Consider the following 20,418-nt stretch of genomic DNA (forward strand, 5'->3'; position numbering starts at 1 on the left):
AAGTTAGTTTCAAGAAAATAAAACTAAAATTGTTGTGGAGGTAAACTACTAAGAATACTACAGACTCATTTGTGAGAATAAGTTGGCTTGAAATGGGATCTAGTAGTTGGAAGAAAGTATATTAAAAATCTGTTTCTTACAGTCACTGCTGCTGTTGTTACCTTTTGTGCTGGCCTTGTAAATGTTGACAAAATGCAAGTCAGGGAAGGATGAGTGTATTCTGCCTATAAATCTTAATTGCTGAAAGGTAGGATACATGGGTTCATACAGGGAGCTGATCCTAGTGTGACTGGATTTTTTTTCATTATGCAGGTGAAACTAACATTGCATCAACGAGATCTTCAAGTTGAGGCTTTGCAGCAGGAACAACTGGATCTCATGAAACAGTTGACTTCCACTCAAGAGACATTACAGACTCGAGAGGAGTCCCTGGGTGACCTTCAGACACGTTATGATGAGTTGGAGGCCAGGCTGATGGAATTGCAGGGTGATGCCACATCAAAGGATGACACCATCCAATACTTGCAAAATGAGAAGATTGTCCTAGAAGTAGCCCTGCAGGTTGCAAAAGCAGGCAAAGAAGGGCTTGAAGAAGGAGTCCAGTATTTAGGGGAGAGTACTGAAGCAGCTTCAGATGTTTTAGAGCAATTGAGGCAAGAAATAGCCATCAAATCAAGTCAGGTAATATGCGCCTCTATACCCCCCTCAACCCACCTTTTTAATTCAGTATAGCAGTGTGCTATATTGACAAGAGTTTCCTATAGTGAAAATGTTTAAGAATGTTTTATGATGTATATCTGCCATCTGTAGCATGTCACTTTTTGGGAAGTGAGAGTATTTGGATACTCTAACCTTTTGCAAGAAACTGCAAGCTATATGAACATTTGTTTGTTTTCCCTTTCTAACTTAAATATTTTAAATTTGGGTACTGTTCACTAGAATTCTGTTCTGGAGTTCTCATTAAATTCGGTTAATTGCATTGAGATAAACTGTATGACTGTGTACTGGAGATATTGCATCCCAAGGAAGACTTTTGGCTTGCAGGTTAGAACTATCCAGGGATCAAGTAATGTTGAAGTTGTTTTTTCCCCCCAATAGGTGGAAAATCTACAACAAGAAAGTGCAGCTTTCAAGAAACAGACACAGAAAATAAAGGAACAATTACTTCAACAAAAGGTGTTTACATGTGTTCTCTTCTATTGTTTTACACTTTCAAGGAAAGGCGGGGGGGAGAGATTGTGTTTCTCCCCCTTTAATTGGCCTGTGTTATGTTTTATAAGTAGGTGTGGATGTAATGCTGGCTTAAAAACAACCTTTGCTGATTCCTTTCCTGATTCCTTACAAATTGTTTTGATTCTTTTTCTTCTTAAAGAAATATTTGTTTCTGTTTATGATTGGCATGCTCAGATTAATTTTGCTTATCACTTCTCTTCATATATAAATAGGATACGTGGATGTTCAAACTCTGGGTTTTGTAAACTAAAATAACTGTTACAAATTAATATCAATTTTTTTCTGGATGTCTAGGTGATGGTGGAAGCTTACCGTCGAGATGCAAGTTCAAAGGACCAGCTAATCAGTGAACTGAAGTCTACCAAAAAGAGGCTGGACTCTGAAATGAAGGAATTAAGACTGGAGCTTCTCCAGCTTCAGGGTGAGAAGAAATCTGTGGACATAGAAAACTCAAGACTGGCAAAGGAAGTGTCTCGGGTCCAGCAGCAGTTGGAAGAGCTAGAAACTCAGCTGCAAGTGGCACAGAGAGAGCGTGATAGCATGGAGGCAGAGTTACAGGTATGGAGGAAGCCTACCCTGTCTTTTTTTAACCTTTCACATTAATGCTTCAGATCAGTTTGTTGAAATAAGTTGCTTTCCACAGTAGCTGGAAACAGATGCCATAATAAATAGCCTTCCCTCCATCCATGTCCTCCCAGTTCACATGCTATTCCTCTCTTCAGGGTAGTTAGATGGAGATTGGAAGCTTTGTTTCTGTTTCAAACAACTACAATGAAGCATTATAACTGAACCATAAACTGTTCAATTTCAGATTATAGTTTAATGTTGGCTTTAAAAAATACAGTAACAATTAATAATTAGGGTTTGTTGGGGGTAAACTTGGAATGGGTGACTTATGAAGAATATGGTTGTTATCTTCCCTGAGCTCATCAGGTAGGCTATAAACACATTTGAGTTTATTCACTTTTACACATCCTTGTTACCAAGTATATAAATTTAAACTCTTTTATTTACAGAATGTGTAAATGTGTATAGTCATCCTTGCCACTTTCCTCTCTTTTGTGCTTCCTCTATGCTTTTCAGTCTTTGCAGTTGGACAGAGAGCAAATGTCTGCTCTTGCTGAGATGAATGAAACATTAAAACGACAAGTTGATGAAATGCAACAAGAAACAAAAGTGTGAGTATGATTTGGTCAATGAAGCTTGAGACACCTGAAAATTTCCACTTCAACAATGGTGGCGTCCAGCCAGAATTCTGCTTTCTTTTTTGCATCTGAGCTCATCAGAGTTTCTGATGAAGCAAATTTGTACAAGACTTGTTTTCTCTCTTTTCCAGCCTAGATTACATACAATTGAGTAAATAATTCAAAATGTCAAGTAATACATTTTTAAAAACAGGAGATACCATGTATGTATGTGTGTATTGGATTTATCTCCCTCACACCTTTTCCCAAGTCTGGGATTCAAGGCAGCTGATGGTAAAGTTGAATAAAAAATACAATTAAAACAAATAATAATAATAATAATAATAATAATAATAATAATAATTAATAAATCATTTATTTCTAGCCCACCTTTCCATGAGATCAAGGCTGGTTACAACATCATAGAGCAACAAACGATAAATATCAACAATACAATATAAAACAAATAAGTAGTTCACGTATTAAAATGCAATTAATTAAAAAATACAATTGTATCACTTCAGTAAAATTAAGAAAAAATATAGCACCTCTTTTGTGCAAAGATCTATCCTCAAGGACCAGTCAGTTTCAAAAAGCTCATCTGGAGAAAAACATCTGATGGAAGCATGTCTTGCAGAGGGCCTCCCTGGTATCCCTTAGTAGAGAGTTCCAGAGCCTATTAATCATATGGAGCTGTTTAATCATAAAATTAGACTAGTAGATGAGCTGGCAGTAGCACTGAGCTAAAATGCTTCTCCCTATTTTGCTGTTTGATTCATCAGGTGCAAAAGGGCTGTAGCAAACCATAGCTTCTTATCCTGTCCAAAGTGGCATACTACATAAAACCGGGAATGAAAACTACGATTTCATTCTGGTTTACAATGACATTGCAAATCAGGATTTTGCCACTTTGAGTGAGATGGGGCAGGAATGGGTGAACACACATCAGCACCAGTCTTTAAGACTTGTAAAATAGTACTAAACCATGTTTTGGTGTTATGTCTGAATGAGCACTTGGACAACCGATTTATTGAAGTAGCTTAGCACTGAGAAGTTCGAATGATTGCCTTTACTTATTAATTGGGCCTAAGCTTTCTGGCTAATTTTGTCATTGTCATAAAATCATTTTGTCATAAAGTTATTGTTATTCATATAGATGTGGCTCTTGGGGTTGTTTCAGAGGCAGATGTACTTAAAAAGTACCTTCACTTGCCTGATTAACATTTCTGTAAGCCAGTGGTTTTTTTTAAAGCAGAAAGGGTTTTATTCTTACAGTATGTCTTTCTCCAGTTGCATGAGCTGATTAATTTGTGTTCTTTTGTAATATGCTGTACACTTTTATCATCCTATTTTCTAAATTCCAATTACTCCTAAAAATACAGTGGCATTTCATGGGATCAATGCTAACCTGCTTGTAGTGCTCTTGATAGTGCAGCATATGTTATGAATATCATGCTGATACTGTGGGACAGATTAAATTTAAATTTAATTTTTCACTATATATATTCCTTTGTCATGCTCTCTTCTTTGGAATCCTGGGATTTGTAGTTTACTGTGACACCAGAGCCCTTTACAGAGACAGTTAACTATCTCACAAAACTACAAATTCCAGAGCACTGAGTCATGGCAGTTAAAGTGGTGTCAAATGGCATTAATTCTGCAGTGTAGATGCCGCCTTTATCACGACCGAAGAATAAAAGTTTTAGGTAAATCTTGGAATTAGTGGGGTGGTGGGGTGGTAAAAAAGAAATATTGGCATCTGTCTAGTGATTTTTCTCAGTTATTTATCTCTCTTTTTTATGAACAATGCAATTTGCATTTATTTCTAAAAATAAATGCCATTTTTGCACAAACTGCAATGGAGTGTGGACCCATAGAGTATGCTTGGTATCATACTGCAGAAACTAGGTTTGCAGAAGTCTGTTCTGAGAAGGAAGGTGCAAGTGTTGGAGGGCCACAGGCCATAATTTGGAAACTTCTTGCCCTCTACTTTTAGAATCCTCCAACCAGCACAGCCTATGCCATCAATCAAATTAGGAGAAGCAGGACAAGAGTGAAGATTTTCAAGGCAATTTTGACTTTGTGCCATCATACATAAAACGCAAACAGAGAATGCACCTGAACCTTTTGGACTTTGCATTCACTTAACAGAAAATGAAGCATTCTAACAAAGAACTTTGTGGTAGCCCTGTTTCTAACATCAAACCTGCAACAAGAATTAGTGTGACAGGAACTGGGGAGCCTTGGGCCCTGGAGCCAATCTAGCACTGTGGATGTTTCCAGATAGCCATGCCTCATTCCTCTTTTTTTACTTGGCTCTCCAGCATTTGTACATTTTTTTCTGTTCTAAAAGTTCAGAATACCTCTTCTAAGCCTTAATGTCCTGATATTTTTGGTCCTGCCCACCACTGGAATGTAGTCCATGAAAACCGATCTGAAATTGGGCTGAAAGAGGTTCAGAAACAACAAGGATAGCATCTGCACATTCAGGGAGAAGTTGAGGTCTGTAGAAGTGCAAAAGGGCTTTTTAAAAAACATGAAAGGGGCAATCTTCCAAATTGCCTAATAAGGACAGTTGCCATAGAATTGTTGGAAAAGGCAAATGAAAGAATGGAGATAGTGGTGGTTTAGACTGGAGAAAGTCATGGTGGATTGCAACTCCAGATCAGAAGAATATTAAAGAATGGATGTACTGTAATATTTTGTTGCAAGTTCTACTTGTTCATCTTAATGCACAAATAAGGGCAGTTTTGTTTAAACTTTTAATTTTTGAATTTTTTTGGTCTTGTTTTAATTTTTAGGGCCATTACAGAACAGAAGCAGAAGATGAAGCGATTGGGATCAGACCTGAACACAGCCCAGAAGGAGATGAAAGCAAAGCACAAGGCCTATGAAAATGCAGTTGGGATCCTTAGCCGCCGACTGCAGGAAGCCCTCACTGCCAAGGAATCATCTGAAGCTGAGCTGAGCAAGTTAAAGGCACAAATCTCTGATTGTGGAAATAGCCAGGCTGGTCTAGTAAGCAAAATCCTTAATTAATACAAGCCTAGGTTTATTCATTAAAACAGTGGTCTATCTCCTCCTACTGAAATACTAACTGAGCTTATATTTTTTTGCCTTCAGGAAAAGATTCAAGTTCTAGAGACAGAATTACAGGCTCTCAGTCACAGTAAGATGGTATTAGAAAAAGAGTTGCAAGAAGTCATCTCGCTTACCACCCAGGAGCTTGAGGAGTACAGAGAGAAAGTCCTTGAGCTTGAAGATGAGGTACTCAATTTTCAGTGCTGTAACACTAAATAGGGATGTGGTGGCTTAGTAGTTAAGACAACAGTTCTGATGATTGGAAGGTTGGCAGTTCGAGGCCCAAGAGTCATGTGATGGGGTGAACTCCTGTCACTAGTCCCAGCTTCTGCCAACCTAGCAGTTCGAACCCATGCAAATGCAAGTAGATAAATAGGTACCACTTCGGTGGGGAGGTAACAGCGTTCGGTGCAGTCATCTTGGCCACATGTCCACCGGAACAGTCTTTGGACATTGCTGGCTCTTCAGCTTAGTAAGGAAGATGAGCACCGCCTCTGCAGTCAGTTACAACTAGACATTTATGTCAAGGGACTACCTTTACCTTTAACACTCACTAGCTTGGCACAGTGTTGCTCTGGCACAGGGTTCAGGAAACTTTGGCCTTTCAAATATTAGTTAGTCATTGTCCTCTTCCTCCTCCCCACCTCAGTATTGGCCAGGGCTGAGGGAAACTGGCATTCAGTAACATCTGGAGGGGGGGGGGGCACATATTTCCCCAGCTCTGATGAAACTGCACCTAGCAGCTGAAGTAAACCTGTTGGAATATGTGTAGTGTATGTACTTTAACCCAGGTGCCTTCAGCATTTGCAGTTGTACCAAACACTTCTTGATTGTGCAGCCACACAGGCTGCTTCTGCACGGCCAACATAATCTGAATTGACATCACTGTAACTGCCATGGCTCAGTGCTTTGGGATTCTGGGAACTGTAGTTCAACCCTGTAGTTCCTAGAATTCCATGGCATTGAGCCATAGCAGTTAAAGTGGTGTCAAACCGGATTATTTCAGCAGTGTGGATGTAGCAATAGGTGCACTAGTCATTTCATTTCCTTCTTCAGAGACAAATGATTTTGTTGAATATGTGAGTTTTTATGGTGGAGGGAGATAAATTCATGGTATTTAAAAAGCTCAGTAGTACCCCAGTCTGTTCAAAAGTAAGGATCTCTCCATTTTTGGAATATTGACATAATATTTCAGATTTGTATCTTCTCATAGTGTAAGAGTTTGGTTGGAAAGAAGACCCACAGGACATGTTTTGCATCTCTGAGTGAAGTGTACAATTAGTCTGGTAAACTCATACAAGGGTTGTATTGAAGCATAGTTTAAAAACATCTGATGTGAAAGGGGACACTTCTGCTTATATCTGTTGTTTGGAATTCAGTAGCTTTTAAGTGAGCCTGAATTGCAATACTCCAGGGTTGTATTAATTGTCCATATTCTATGGTTCAGCTTCAAGAAGCAAGGGGCTTCCGGAGGAAGATAAAGCGTTTGGAAGAAATTAATAAGAAGCTTTCCCTGGAACTAGAACATGAACGTGGAAAACTCACTGGACTTGGCCAATCCAATGCTGCTCTCCGAGAACATAATCATATCCTTGAAGCTGCACTGGCCAAGAGAGAGGCAGATCTAGTGCAACTGAATCTTCAGGTATGCCAAAGCATCTTTTGCCTTAACATTTGATCAGGAAACTATAAATGGCATATGCAACAGCAGGAATGAATGAGCATTTGAGATTGAAATTTTCTAAGAGGTAGCTATATTATAATCCATTTTGTCAGATACCATGACAGAATAGAGTAGACAAGCCTCACGTATTATGCATAGTTATATCCACACAACTATGCTGTGCATATATGTATGCTTGCGGCTTTTCTATGTAACTCCATGTATCTGATGAATTAGATTATAATCTACAAAAACTCATGCTAAAACAAATCTCTAATGTTTATGCTTTGGATGTTGTGCTCCACTAGGTCCAGGCAGTGCTGAAGCGTAAAGAGGAGGAAGATCATCAGATGAGGCAGCTCATTCACGCCTTGCAGACAGCCTTGGAAAAAGAGAAGACAAAGGTTAAAGACCTTAAAGAACAGGTGTGAGCCTTCTCTTCAGTATTGCCATCTGAAAAAAGATGCAGCATACATGAAGTGGGAGAGAAAGGGTCAAGGATACCAGTGCAATATTCCGGAATAGAACCCAGCCATGTAATGCTCCCCCCACAGACATATATAAACAAAGACTCGATCCACCGTTATTTAATTATCGTACTGTTTTTAGATTTTATCATTTGTAATTTTAATGCATAGAATTGTTTAATCCTTTTTTAAGGGGGGTTGTATATATTGTATTTTTTTTACTGGTTGTATGCCGCTTTGATTGTGGTAACAAAAAGCGGGATATAAATTAAAGTTTTATTTATTTATTTTATTTGCAGGTTGTGACAGCCAAAGCTGAAGCAGCTCATAATCGCCGCCACTATAAAGCTGCTGCACTTGAACTCAGTGAGGTTAAGCGAGAACTCCAGGCCAAAGAAGCACTCATCCAAGCCCTCCAGGCTGAAGTGGACAAACTGCAGTGAGTATTGCATCCATGCCAAAATGCTACATTCCTTAGAAGGTGTACAGGTTTTTTTTAGTCTCTGCATAAAACAATCCTCCTTCAAGCAATAGCCATATAAGTATGGTGGAGTGGCGTATAGTAGTGCTATCCTGATCCTATCTTCCACCTTGATTCCATCCCTTGACCACATGCTGAGCAATCATCTCAAAGGGCTGCAGTTTGGGAGCCTTCAGTGATCAGCCTCCACAAATATACTTGTCTTCCCTTTCAGAACATTGTCGAATGTGTTGAGGTAGGAGACAGGATAGAAGGGAGCAGGCATGCAGCACTGAGAACTGTATGAAGAGGCATGGGCCTGTTCCTTCCCCATATGAATAGTTATTGTTGTTGTTGCTCCTCCTCCTTTTTCTTCTCACTCATAGCCTGCCTTTCCCCTAAAATTGGGATTCAATTAAACAAATACAAATAGAAACACATCCAAATATATGAATAAAAACATGCAGAAAGTTATTTGAAAATGAAATCAAGCTATGTTAACTATTTTTTAAAAAGCAAAAATCAGTGGAACAGCTCACTATAAAAAGTCCCAGCAATTTGTTCCTGATAGCCTGGTGGAATATGAACGTTTTCACTTGCCAACAGAAGGACAGCAAGGTGAAAGCCATCCTTAGGGAGTGCATTCCAAAATCGATCACTCTCCTGATTTTTCACCAGATGTGCCTGTGATGACTAACGGATGCAGTGGGGGCACTACATGGACATGTTTCTACTTTTCTCCTCACTGATCTTTGTGAAGTGGAGCTCTGAATAAGTGGACTGCTCCATGTTTCTTTTTATCATAAATGTCATTGCTTTCTGCTCCCCTGGTTCTGGATTAAGATGGTCACATTCCCTCTTCAGTTCTAGCATAAAAGACTCTTATAGAATAATGTGATAGGTTAACTTGGCTAGTTTGTATTCTTAGAGTCATAGAATTGGAAGAGACCCGAAGGGCCATCCGGTCGACCCCCTTCTGTCATGCAGGAATCAAAGTACTCCCAACAAATGGCCATCCAGCTTCTGTTTAAAGACCTCCAAAGGAGGAAACTCCACCACTCTCCAAGGAAACATAATAATTTTAATTTGTTTTATTTATATACCGCTATTCCAAAGATCATAGCAGTGAACAGCAAGTAAGCTAATTAGCAAGTACACTGCTCCCTCGGGTTACGAAATTAGTTCGTTCCGCGGCCGCTTTCGTAACCCGAAAAGCCTTCGTAAGCCGAATTGCCATAGGCGCTAATGGGGAAAAGCCGCGTTTCGTGCGAAAAAGCGCCGAAAAGCACCAAAAATTTTTTTCGTAACCCGAAAAAAATTCGTAACCCGGAACAATTATTTCCAATGGGATTTTTTTCGTATCCCGGAAATTTCATAACCTGGGTATTTCGTATCCCGAGGTACCACTGTAAGCTAATTTGCCCCCAACAGTCTGGGTACTAATTTTAGCGACCTCGGAAGGATGCAAGCCTGAGTCGAGCTTGGGTCCTTTTGCTGGTCTTGAACTCGCAACCTTGTGGTTTCGAGTGAATGGCTGCAGTACAGGAATTTAACCACTGCACCACCAGGGCTCCTATCATGTTACACTGTTGAACAGCTCTTACAGTCAAGAAATTTTTCCTAATTTTGTGGTAGAATCTCTTTTTCTGTAGCTTGCATCCATTGTTCTGTGTCTTGTGCTTTTGTGGCCTGCCACCTCAGAAAGAACTCTGATTTTCTCAAAGTGGTTTGATCCTTTCTTTTTGTTTTAGGATCACAGAAGGGAAGCATTCAGAGGAAGTATCCCAGTTCCAGCAAGAATTAGCGGAAGCACGGTCCCAGCTTCAGTTTCTGGAGCAGCAGTTAGAAGAGCAACTTAACAAGCAACCAGCAGAGAATCAAGAGGTGAAAAAGCAATATTGTCCATTCTCTGCTGCCTTATTGAACATCACTTGCCAGAAGCACAGCTTAAGGCAGTTTTAATGCCTTCCCGGTGTGAAGTATTTCCATCCACATGCCAATGGAAAGAAACGGCATGGTGGCTGAGTCCACATTTTGCATATAGAAAGTCACATTCAATCCTTTCCAACTCCGTTTTTTTTTTTAAGGATTAGATTGCAGATGATGGAGAAGACTTTCTGTCTGCTTGAGCCCCCAGAGAGTTGTTACTAATTGGAGTGGACAACACTGTGCTTAAGTAGTTTCCTGTGTTAATAAGATAGTTTGTATCCTAAGTGTTATAGGTAAATCTGGTGCCCGCTGCATTAGGAATACTTTGTACTTATTTGGATATCTATGGTGTGTTACAGACGTGCCGAAGGGGCGTGCTAGGGTTAGGAAGGGGCGTATTAGGGTTGAGAAGGGGTGTCCCTTCCGGACGCCCCTCAACCCTAGTATGGACTGAGTCCGTACAAAATGGCGGCGCCCGTCCACACGGGGGCCGCCATTTTGACATCGCGGATGCATAGCGTCGACGTTGCGCGGCGGAAGTGACGCCGTGAGTGCGCAACTAGTGCCTCACGGCACCACTTCTTAGGGCTGGAGCATGGCTTTGGTGCGACTTCTGGACTCTTAGGAAGCATGCATCATTGAAACACCATACCTCCACTGTGACTCGAAGCAGCTTTATTTTGGCTGTCTGTAACAGGCCAAAGACTTTTCTGTTTAGGCATTTGAAGATTGACTGTGAGGCCCATCCCACCAAAAGAATGTGGTCCATTTTGCTAATTGCTGTGCTAGTATGTGTGTATGCCTGTTTAATGATATATGTTTTAATTTTATTTTAATTTTGAATTGTTTAATCTTGTTTTAACCCTTGTATCTTGTGCATTTTTAACAAAGCGTTTTTTTAATTTGTTGTAAGCTTCTTTGAGTCCTGAAAAGGTGGGAATTAAATAAATATCATCATCATCTTTTTAATGGGAGGCCGTCATATTGGGAAAACTACTTTGCTGTGCAACAAGTTCACCTGTGTGCTGTTGAGCTACATAACTGCATCAAAATTTACTTGTTTATGTGTTCAGGATTGCACTACAACACTTTGTGGTGTGATCAGATTTTGAAACAATCTTCTTCCTTACATGTAGGTTGAAGACCTCAAGTGGGAAGTAGAACAGAAGGAAAGAGAGATCCAGGCCCTGAAGCAGCAGTTGAATTTGACTGAGCAACGCAGCCACAAAGAGTTGGAAGGAGTACAACTTGTTCTGCAGGTACTTCATTTGCCTATGAAGAAATTCTCTTTGAAAAGTTCATCTGTTAGGTTGAGAGAAAGAGAGGCAGGCCAAATAAAATATTAACTAAATAAAATCTGATAAAAATGTGAAATCCTCTATCACATCTGTGTAAGGTTTTGGTTGCAATCCTATACCTTCTTACTTGGGAGTAAGCCCCATTTAGCTCAAAACCCATTTAGGGTTTTTGAATACATATGTGTAAGATTGTACTCTAAAGGAAGTAACCCCTTTGTGACAATGTTTAATTCTGATACGTTGCCACTTTAGCTTTTTTCCTCTCGTTCTAGAATATCAAGATGGAGCTGGAGTTGGCCCAGGACAATTTGTCCTTAACTCAGAAAGATAAGTTGATGCTTCAGGCAAAAGTGACTGAACTGAAGAACAGCATGAAGACTCTGTTACAGCAGAACCAGCAGCTGAAGTTGGATTTGAAGCATGGAAAGATAAAAAAGGTACCTTAACAGAGTGTTATGAGAACTGGGTTGGGTATTCTGTGTATTCTTATAAACAGAGAAATACATTCCAAAATAGGTGGTAAAGTTGGAATTCAGCATCCCAAATTCCAATCTTCATGGCTGAGCAGAGAGCATGACTTAAGAACAGTGAGTTTCACCTTGGCTTATACAAACATTGGAGAGAGTTGTTTATTACTGGTGAATTTTTTTTCTTTAAAAAGAAAAAAGAACTGAAGGGAGAGACAAATTCAAATCCTGTGACACCTGTGAAGATTCCTGACTGTCCTGTCCCTGCTTCTTTGCTGGAAGAGCTATTGAAACCACCATCATCTGTGAGTAAAGAGCCTTTGAAAAACCTCAACAGCTGCCTCCAGCAACTCAAGTGAGTAAAATCCTGTTCTGTTTACTACGTAACTGCTCTGTGAGCTGTGGTATTAACATATGGATGTTCACTGTGCCATCTTAAATTTCTGGTATTTGTGCAAGAAAATATTGTCTGTTTATATAATGCTTATAGTACTGTTTACTTTGTAAACAAAATGCTAAGAATTAGTGTCCTGATGAGGTAATGATTATCAATCCAAAGCAGATAGTAGGGTGTCAGTTCTACAGTCAATCCTCGGTATCCGTAGGCTTGCCATCTGTGGATCGAAGCATCCGTAGCTGGCAAGTCCGCATTGTTCCCCCATGGTGGTGCATGAACATGGCTGCGCTGCCATTAGGGACAGCCCCCATTGTCCCATGGCGGCACAGGGACATGGCTGCACTGCCTTTAGGCTGTCCTTCATGGCGACACAGCCATGTGTACACGCCGCCATTAGAGACAACGCAGGCTTGAGCATCTGCAGATTTTGATATCCGTAGGGGGTCTGAAACAGATCCCCTGCAAATACCAAGGGCCGGCTGTATTTTTGTTTTTTACATTTATGTTCTCACTTTTTTTTCCCTCCAAAGAACTCGTGGTGACATACATGGTTATTCTCCTATTCCTATTCCCTGATTTTATCTGTACAACAAACTTGTGAGGTAGGCATATTAAGGCAACAACTGGATCAAGGTTAATTAATTAATTAATTAAATGTATAAACTGCCTTTTCCCCACTGCTAGGACTAGAGGTGAGTGACCCACACGATTAAAGAAACAAATAGAGATAAAACACGATGTTTCAGTATTAAAACACAGTCAAAAGATTATCATACTAAAATTATAGCTCAGTTAAAAGCAATTTAAAAGCACGCGCGTGGAGTGCAGATCTCCTGTTTAAAGCCTAAACATTCAAAAAATTAATGTCTTTGTGGATTTGGATGGAAGGGTAGCTAATGGACCCTCCCTACTTTCCTAAGACATTGATGAGAACTCAGAAGCCTCTTGTGGTAAATATGCAGGAACTTTGCAGGCTCTGGCTATTGGTATTTGGAATGATGGCAGCTAAACAGACTTTTATGTTCAGAGAGAATATGCCAGTGAATACCAGTGTGAAAGAAGCAGTAGGAGAAAGCTGTTTCTTTCACATCCTCCTGAAGTTATTCACTGTAGGAAACAGGATTCTGGACTAGATGAACCTTTTGTATGATCCAGCAGGGCTCTTCTTATCTTCTTCCCCCCCTCCTTATTTCCCAAAGGCAGGAGATGGACAGCCTTCAGCGTCAAATGGAAGAGCACACTATAACAGTTCATGAATCCATGTCTTCATGGACTCAGATAGAAGGGCAGTTAATGGACTTTTCTTCCAACTTTCCCGCACCTGTCTTGGACAACCAGAATCTCCCTGCAGTAGGCCTACGAGAACATAGTTCAAGTGCTGGTGAAAAGGAAGTGTCAATGTAGTGACTTCACTGCCTTCGTTTCGTCTCGTCATAACTGCTTTTATGTATGTAACAAATCTTTATCCATGGTATTTATTGTTCGGATTTAAAATGTTTTAGACTTCTCCATCTGTTTTTAATTTTAAGAACAGAAGATGATCAGAAGCAAAATATTTGAAGGTAATGCTTTATTAAAACTTTTAAAAATCTTGCCAGTCTTACTTGAGCGGGATGGCAGTGCTGGGGATGAAGCAGGAAGATGTGACATTTGGGGCATCAAGAAGTCCTTAGAAAAACTAAGAAATCTTTCCCCCTATTCAGTAATGGCTACGGAGATGGAATTCAGTTGCATGCCTACCATGACTTCATTACATGGTTTCTGGCTTTTTACATTTTTACTTGGCAAACAGGTTTGATAACAACTTGGTCTGTTTCAGGCCTGGGTATATGAGTGAGAGTTTCACGCCTATTACGTTGGTGATGGCTAGGACTGTCTTTTTGTTTGACGACAAACCCTTGCTTGACACATTGACCATAGCAGATGCCCAGTGCAAACCAGTAACTTTTCAGTGGTCTTGAGCATTGAAACAACCCATCTGAAGTAGTTCCATTGCATCAGTTGGGTCTGCTTCAGAGGAAGTGGATTAATGATCCACAACCAAAGGCCAGCAGAGAGCTTTGATTCACTTGGAAGATGCCTTTTGCACATTGCTGTTGTTGTTGTTGTTGCGTAGTCTTTGGGGACATCTCTAGCACAAGCTGTATATAAATAGTTCAGCTTGGTTCTGCTTTGAAGTATCTGTTCGTTCCTTTTTTAAAATAGACTTATTTAACACAAAACACAAAGGTTTTGTTTTTTAATGTTGAGTTTGGGTGATGAAAAATACTATATATATATATATATATATATATATATATATATATATATAATTAGAAATGTAATTTACTTATTTTATCTCTCAAATGAATGTTATATACTGCCCATAAATTCCTGTTTGTTAGCTTTAATTCCCCTTAATATTTTTTCTTTCAAATGCAGGGATGGGGAATACTCTCCAGATGTTGTTGGATTGCATCTTCCATCAGCCTCCGTAACTGATGATGCTAGCTAGGGCTGATAGGAGTTTCAGTCCAGTATCTGCAGGACTACGTATTTCCCGTTCCTACTCTTATGTCCATTTAGCCCAGTGTTCATGTAGCCTTCTGTAAGAAAACACCCTGCTGTTCTGCAGTTAGCAGGCTAAAACAACAAAGGTTTTCCTTTTAAAAATCCTTTCCTCATAGTTGACAGTACAAGCCATCTTTCTTTTTTTGTAGGTTCCAAAAGGCCAGGCTTTGGTTTTGCTTACTTTCACAACTTCAAATTGCACTCTAGAATGTGCTAGAGAACACAGCCATGAAAATGAATAGGCTGCTCTGTATGTAGAATGTGTTTTTGGGTGAAAGATGTGGAAGTCTGGGATTTAACAGATGTCAGAGTCTAGAATTAGATGCTAGGGGATACACAGAGCTGTTGTGAAAATGACAGCTATGTGTCTAGTTTCCCTCTCTGCAATGACATATTATGGTGTAGACTTGACTACCGCTAAAAAATTCAGCTATTGGTGCGGTTTTCTTGCCTGCCCCTTTCTAGTGCCCTATAATATTTAGGATAAAATATGCAGCATATTTTTCTATACTGTTTGTCTTCATTGGGTAGGTTGTTTGTTTCCAGCTTAAAGATGAGCTATGCCCAGTCTAAAGATTGGTGTCACCAGTGATGTGTAAAGGTGGTTCTTTAAAGAGAAGAGAGGAGTGGAGAGAAAAATAGCATGTCATTGTAAAACAACTTAGGATGGGTCCCAGGTCTTGAGAAGACTACAGTCCAAAACACACTGCAGAAATAATCCAGTTTGAGATGGCTTTAACTGCCCTGGCTTAGTACTAGGGAATCCTGGGAATGGTAGTTTATTGTAGCACCAGAGCTCTGTGACTGAGAAGGGTAAATGTCTCACAAAACTACAATTCTCAGAATTCCCTAGCATTGAGCCAGGCAGTTAAAGCGGTCTCAGATTGGATTATTTCTGCAGTGGGTTTGGACCTACAACACTAGACTTTATGGAGGGGGAAGAGAGTAAGAAGATGAATAATAATTACCCTGATTTCAGGGTAGATTGAGTGATTGATAGAAAATAAGAAAACTGTAAAGTGGTTTGATGATTTCCGCCTTTGAGAATGGTACTGTCTGTATATTAGGTTTCTTTAAGAGTGAATTTATCAAAGAAAGGTGATGCCTTTTTTGAGTAAGACGTGTTTTAGAACAGAAAGTTTGTTCCCCCAATAAAACAAAGAAATGTTACTCTAATCTTGATGTGGAATCGAAAATCACCTTTGCTCTAGGGGCAGTGTTGCATAATGTTTTTCACATGCTGCTTTCAAAATACTGACTTCCTGTAAAGATTTTTCACTATATTTTGTTCCTCACTGTGAGTTTTACACATATTTAATACTTATAGTTTTGAAACTCTGGCAAGATGTTTTAATTTTTGCATATACTGTAATATGAAGGCAAGGTACTTTTTAAATGTAAAGGTTTTAACATTTATGGGGAAGGAATTTCAGTGAATGTCATATTACATGTTTATTTCATATGACTGATCAACTGTTATCAAAACAACACATTGAAAGCTTTATTGACTAATCCAATATGCTGATGGCTTAAATCTGTTTTAAAGAATAATTTGTAATGAGTAATTTTTGCTGCTGTTCACATTCTCGCTTATGTACTTGCTAATTTAAAGAAGAAGAAATACTGTAGTATTTACACACCAAAGTTAATATGTAATGATTAATATATATTCAGGTACAAAATCTGCACAAATGGAATTTTCATGTTATCATTCAATGCAGAACACTGTATTATTTACTAGGAAGAATCTGGTATTTATGAATTTGGAGTCTGACAACTTCTGCTATAACACTTCTGTGGCGCATAAAAATACAGAATCAAAAAGAATATTCACAGCTAAATATTGTGTGTGTTAAAATACTAAAATTACCGTAGTTACTTGTTAAATATTTTTTTTCAGGGCTTCACAAACTCCCGGCCAGCCCATCCTTTAAAAATACATTAGAGTGTATATTCATGCAGCAATGTACAGTTTGGGGTGGTTGAGAGTCAGTTGCGTTTTACCTAAACAAAGTTGGATTTCTCCTTTTAAACAACTAATTGAAGACATTTCCCTTCCTTTCTGAGACTACATTTGTAACACTCTTATATCCAGAATTACTCATTGTTTCGACCAGAAAGGAAATGGGACTTGCAGATCTAAAAGTGAGAAACTTAAACAGCTAGCAGTTTAACTAGTTAGCTCTCTTGGAGGCATTGCTCTTTCTAAAAGGTGCTGTCTTTTAATCTGTTATTCAGGGAATCATTTCTTCATCAATCTCAAATGAGCAAGTAGATCTGAGTAATTTGGACAGATGCTTCAGTCTGACATTGGCATGCTTTTCATAATTAGATGAATTATTTCAAGGGGCTCTGTGGTAAATTTGGAGATGCTTTCTATATATATCCCTTTCTTCATCCCTCGGGACTATCTGTTCTGCTATGATCTGAATGTTAGGAGCGAGAGAAACCCAACATTTCTGTCTTCGTACTAAAAAGAGATACTGCAAAAGACTTCAGTATTCATTTGTAGATTTCACAGAGGATTTTTGAAGGCTTCCTTCTATTCTTTCACAGTATTACATTCAAAAAGATCCCACCAAAAATCACTGAGCCCATGTTTCTCGCGTTAAATGTTTGAAGGATGTTCCATGTTAATTCCACTGTCTTCCAATTTCTTTGGAGACTTGGACACTCTGTTTAGCTCCCTTCTGCACAAGCAGCTTTATCCTACACTCAGGCAATGTTCATTTTGTTCTGTCAGGAAAACTTGCTCATGTTTTTCAGAAAGTTAGAAAGATTGCTGGAAGGACAGTGTTTTTTTGAAGCATCATGTATTGCTGCTCCTTCTGTCTGTAGGATTCAATATTACGGAAGCTGTGCTAGGCAATAAGGGAGTATTAATGTTAGATGGTCTAATTATTATAAACCAAAATGTGTCAATGTGACAGATGCACAATAAAAACAAAATAAAGTGTCGCCTTAATTTAGACAGTGAGCTCCATCCATCTCATTTTGATTAAAATCCATTTTATGGTTGCATTTTTCCCCTGCTGAAATTCAACGTTAATGTAAACTTGGTGGAATGGAAAATTTTAACTCTATGTAGAATTAATTGTGGTCACCAAGGATCCTTTATTGGAGCTTACCTGTGCAGAGGGTTGTGTGTTGTTGTTTTTAAAAAAGAAATAACTTTTAAACGTTCTTATGCAATCTTTTGCACATTTACATGTTTTCAACCAACTGCTGTCAGATTGTATTAATAAGGGAGAACATCACCTCTGTGACAATTGTTTGATTGTGAGTTTCAAAGGAAGAGTGAGTTATGTTGTGACTAAGGATTTAACGATTGTGACCTTTTAAAAAAGCATGTTCAGTTTAAAAAAAGATGTGCATAAAAATTCTTGAAAAGTTTTGTGCAATAAACTATTTTTCATAGAAGGGTTTCCATTTTTGTTTGTCTTGACAAAATTTGGGGAAGAGGAAGCCAGTTCAAAATCAGACAGATTGAAAGGAGGAAAGCCAAACTTTGTTTTAGCTGTGATTTTAATATTGCTTTGTGCTTTTATAGTTGTAAACTGTCTTGAAGACATTTGCCCACTGATGTATGTAGAGAATCTTAGGCCTGGTACAGACGGGCCCTTTGCGGCGCGCCCATGACGTGCTAGGGTTGCTCAGGGGTAGGGCATGCACACGCCCTGCAACCCTAACACATCATGGGCGCGCTGCAGCTGTGCAGCACCATTCACATGGTGCGTGCAGCAATGATGTGCCAGCAGCGCAGCCTCCAAATGGGGCTGTGCCGATGGCACATCACCGCACCATCGCTGGCGCTTTGGGGCAGTGGAAGTGCGCCGCAAAAAAGGAGTCACTTCTGTGCATTCCTTTCTTGCTGCGCAACAGCGCCGCACAATTTGGTTGCTGAGGCGCTGCTGCGGAGCAAGGGGAGGTGCCTCTTTTTGGCACTCTGTACTGCGCCATAGAAATAAAAGGTAACCCAAGACCATCTAATCCAACTGCTTGCCATGCAGGAATACACAACTGAAGCACTCCTGAAATACGGCCTTCTAGCCTCTGAAGACCTCAAAAGATGGAGAGTCCACCACCCTCCAAGGCAGCCCATTCCACTGGTGAACAACTCCTATTGTCAAGCAGCGCCTCCCAATTTTTAGATAGAATCTCTTTTTTTGTAATCTGAATCCATTGGTTCATGTCCTGATCTCTGGAGTAGCAGAAAACAAGCTTGCTTCATCTTCTACAATAACCTCACTTCAGATATTTAAAGATGGTTGTCATGTCACCTCTCAGTCTTCTCTTCTCCAGGTTCTTTTTTTTAAATTTAATGTTTATAGTATTTCCACAAACAGATATCTCCCTACATTCTATTACATTTTAACAAATTATTTTATATATCCCTCAGTGCCCCCCTTCCCCGGAGCCATTTCCATCCTTATATTCCATCCAAAATTTCAATTTGTCTTCTGGAGGTAATCTTCCATCTTCTTTTCTCAGTACTTTCTCAACAAATTCTTTCCAAATCCCCTCAACGTCATTTCTTTTCCATAGTCCTTTTTTTACTTTCAGTTTACATGTCAGTTTATCATTAATAGCTAATATCCATACCTCTTTATACCAGTCCTCCATTTTTACATCAATTTTCGTTTTCCAACACCTTGCTATTATTAATCTTGCTATTGTAAGCAAACTTGTTACCAAATCTCCCCCCCCCATTTCTCTGAATTATATAACGATAACAAAACTATACTCTGTCTTCTATCTATTTTTATATTCATAACATTTTCTATTTCTAATATCACTTTTCCCCAAAAATTTTGTACATATTTACATTGCCACCACATATGCATATATGACCCTACTTCTTGACAGCCTCTCCAGTTTTTTGAATTATTCGTGTTACTATTATATAGTCTCACTGGAGTCAGGTACCATTTCCAAATCGACTTATAATAATTTTCTTTTATCCGAACCGATAAATTTTTCAGGTGCCTTTCCCCCCAAATTCTATCCCATTCCTTATCATCTCCAGGTTCAACAGTCCTGAATCATTCCTCATACGGCTTGGTTTCCAGACCTTTGATCATCTTGGTTGCTGTCCTCAGGACCCATTCCAGTTTACTGTATATATGTGTAAATCTAGAAATTTTAGTCTAAAAACTGGCCACAAAAACCCAGGTCATCTTATCCATGGGTCAATGTAAGTACTGTACTTTAACTCTTATTTTAAAAAGGAACCATCCTTTGGTGAAAGACAAGAGCATAATCTGTCATGGAAGCACTGATTCCTATCTATTCTCTCACCCACCTAGCCTTTAATATGAACACAAACATGCTAGAATTTTGTACGTTCTTTGGCATTGTTTTCCTTTTCTTCATCCTTTAGATACTTTGTTACATTCCCCTAAGTTTTACCCTCGATTTATCTCAAGTCATATCAAAATCCATAATTTTGGTCCCCAAACCTGCCCTCGACTTATACATAAGGTTGACTTAGAGTCGAGTATATACGGTAATGTCCTTCTTGGACCATGGTGTCCAGAGCAGTTGGGGCAGCCTAGAATTGCATTGACTTTTTTTGGCCAGGTGCATCACTGGCAATCATCTCTTCCTTCTAATCCACACTGGAACAAATGATGCTGCAAGATGTAGCCTTTGAAACACTGCAAAAGGGCTATCAGGCTGTCGGGATGAA

At 39.3% G+C, this 20,418-nt stretch overlaps 1 protein-coding gene across 5 annotated transcripts in view; it reads left to right on the top strand.

Annotated features, from left to right (window-relative positions):
- GOLGA3 (golgin A3) overlaps nucleotides 1–14,439 on the top strand; it is a 38,842-nt gene extending 24,403 nt beyond the window's left edge. For all 5 annotated transcript variants that reach the window (XM_042442015.1, XM_042442016.1, XM_042442017.1 and 2 more), the window contains 14 exons: nucleotides 313–681; nucleotides 1,099–1,176; nucleotides 1,528–1,791; nucleotides 2,317–2,411; nucleotides 5,219–5,435; nucleotides 5,541–5,684; nucleotides 6,946–7,143; nucleotides 7,470–7,586; nucleotides 7,928–8,067; nucleotides 9,840–9,972; nucleotides 11,154–11,276; nucleotides 11,588–11,752; nucleotides 11,977–12,137; nucleotides 13,379–14,439. In XM_042442015.1, the coding sequence (XP_042297949.1) occupies nucleotides 313–681; nucleotides 1,099–1,176; nucleotides 1,528–1,791; nucleotides 2,317–2,411; nucleotides 5,219–5,435; nucleotides 5,541–5,684; nucleotides 6,946–7,143; nucleotides 7,470–7,586; nucleotides 7,928–8,067; nucleotides 9,840–9,972; nucleotides 11,154–11,276; nucleotides 11,588–11,752; nucleotides 11,977–12,137; nucleotides 13,379–13,583 (2,409 nt within the window). In that variant the 3' untranslated portion in view covers nucleotides 13,584–14,439. The remainder of the gene's footprint in view (nucleotides 1–312; nucleotides 682–1,098; nucleotides 1,177–1,527; nucleotides 1,792–2,316; nucleotides 2,412–5,218; nucleotides 5,436–5,540; nucleotides 5,685–6,945; nucleotides 7,144–7,469; nucleotides 7,587–7,927; nucleotides 8,068–9,839; nucleotides 9,973–11,153; nucleotides 11,277–11,587; nucleotides 11,753–11,976; nucleotides 12,138–13,378) is intronic.
- The last annotated feature ends 5,979 nt before the right edge of the window (nucleotides 14,440–20,418 follow it).

Source organism: Sceloporus undulatus, chromosome 10 (genome assembly GCF_019175285.1).
Source record: "Sceloporus undulatus isolate JIND9_A2432 ecotype Alabama chromosome 10, SceUnd_v1.1, whole genome shotgun sequence".
In the NCBI taxonomy this organism is placed as follows: Eukaryota; Metazoa; Chordata; class Lepidosauria; order Squamata; family Phrynosomatidae; genus Sceloporus; species Sceloporus undulatus.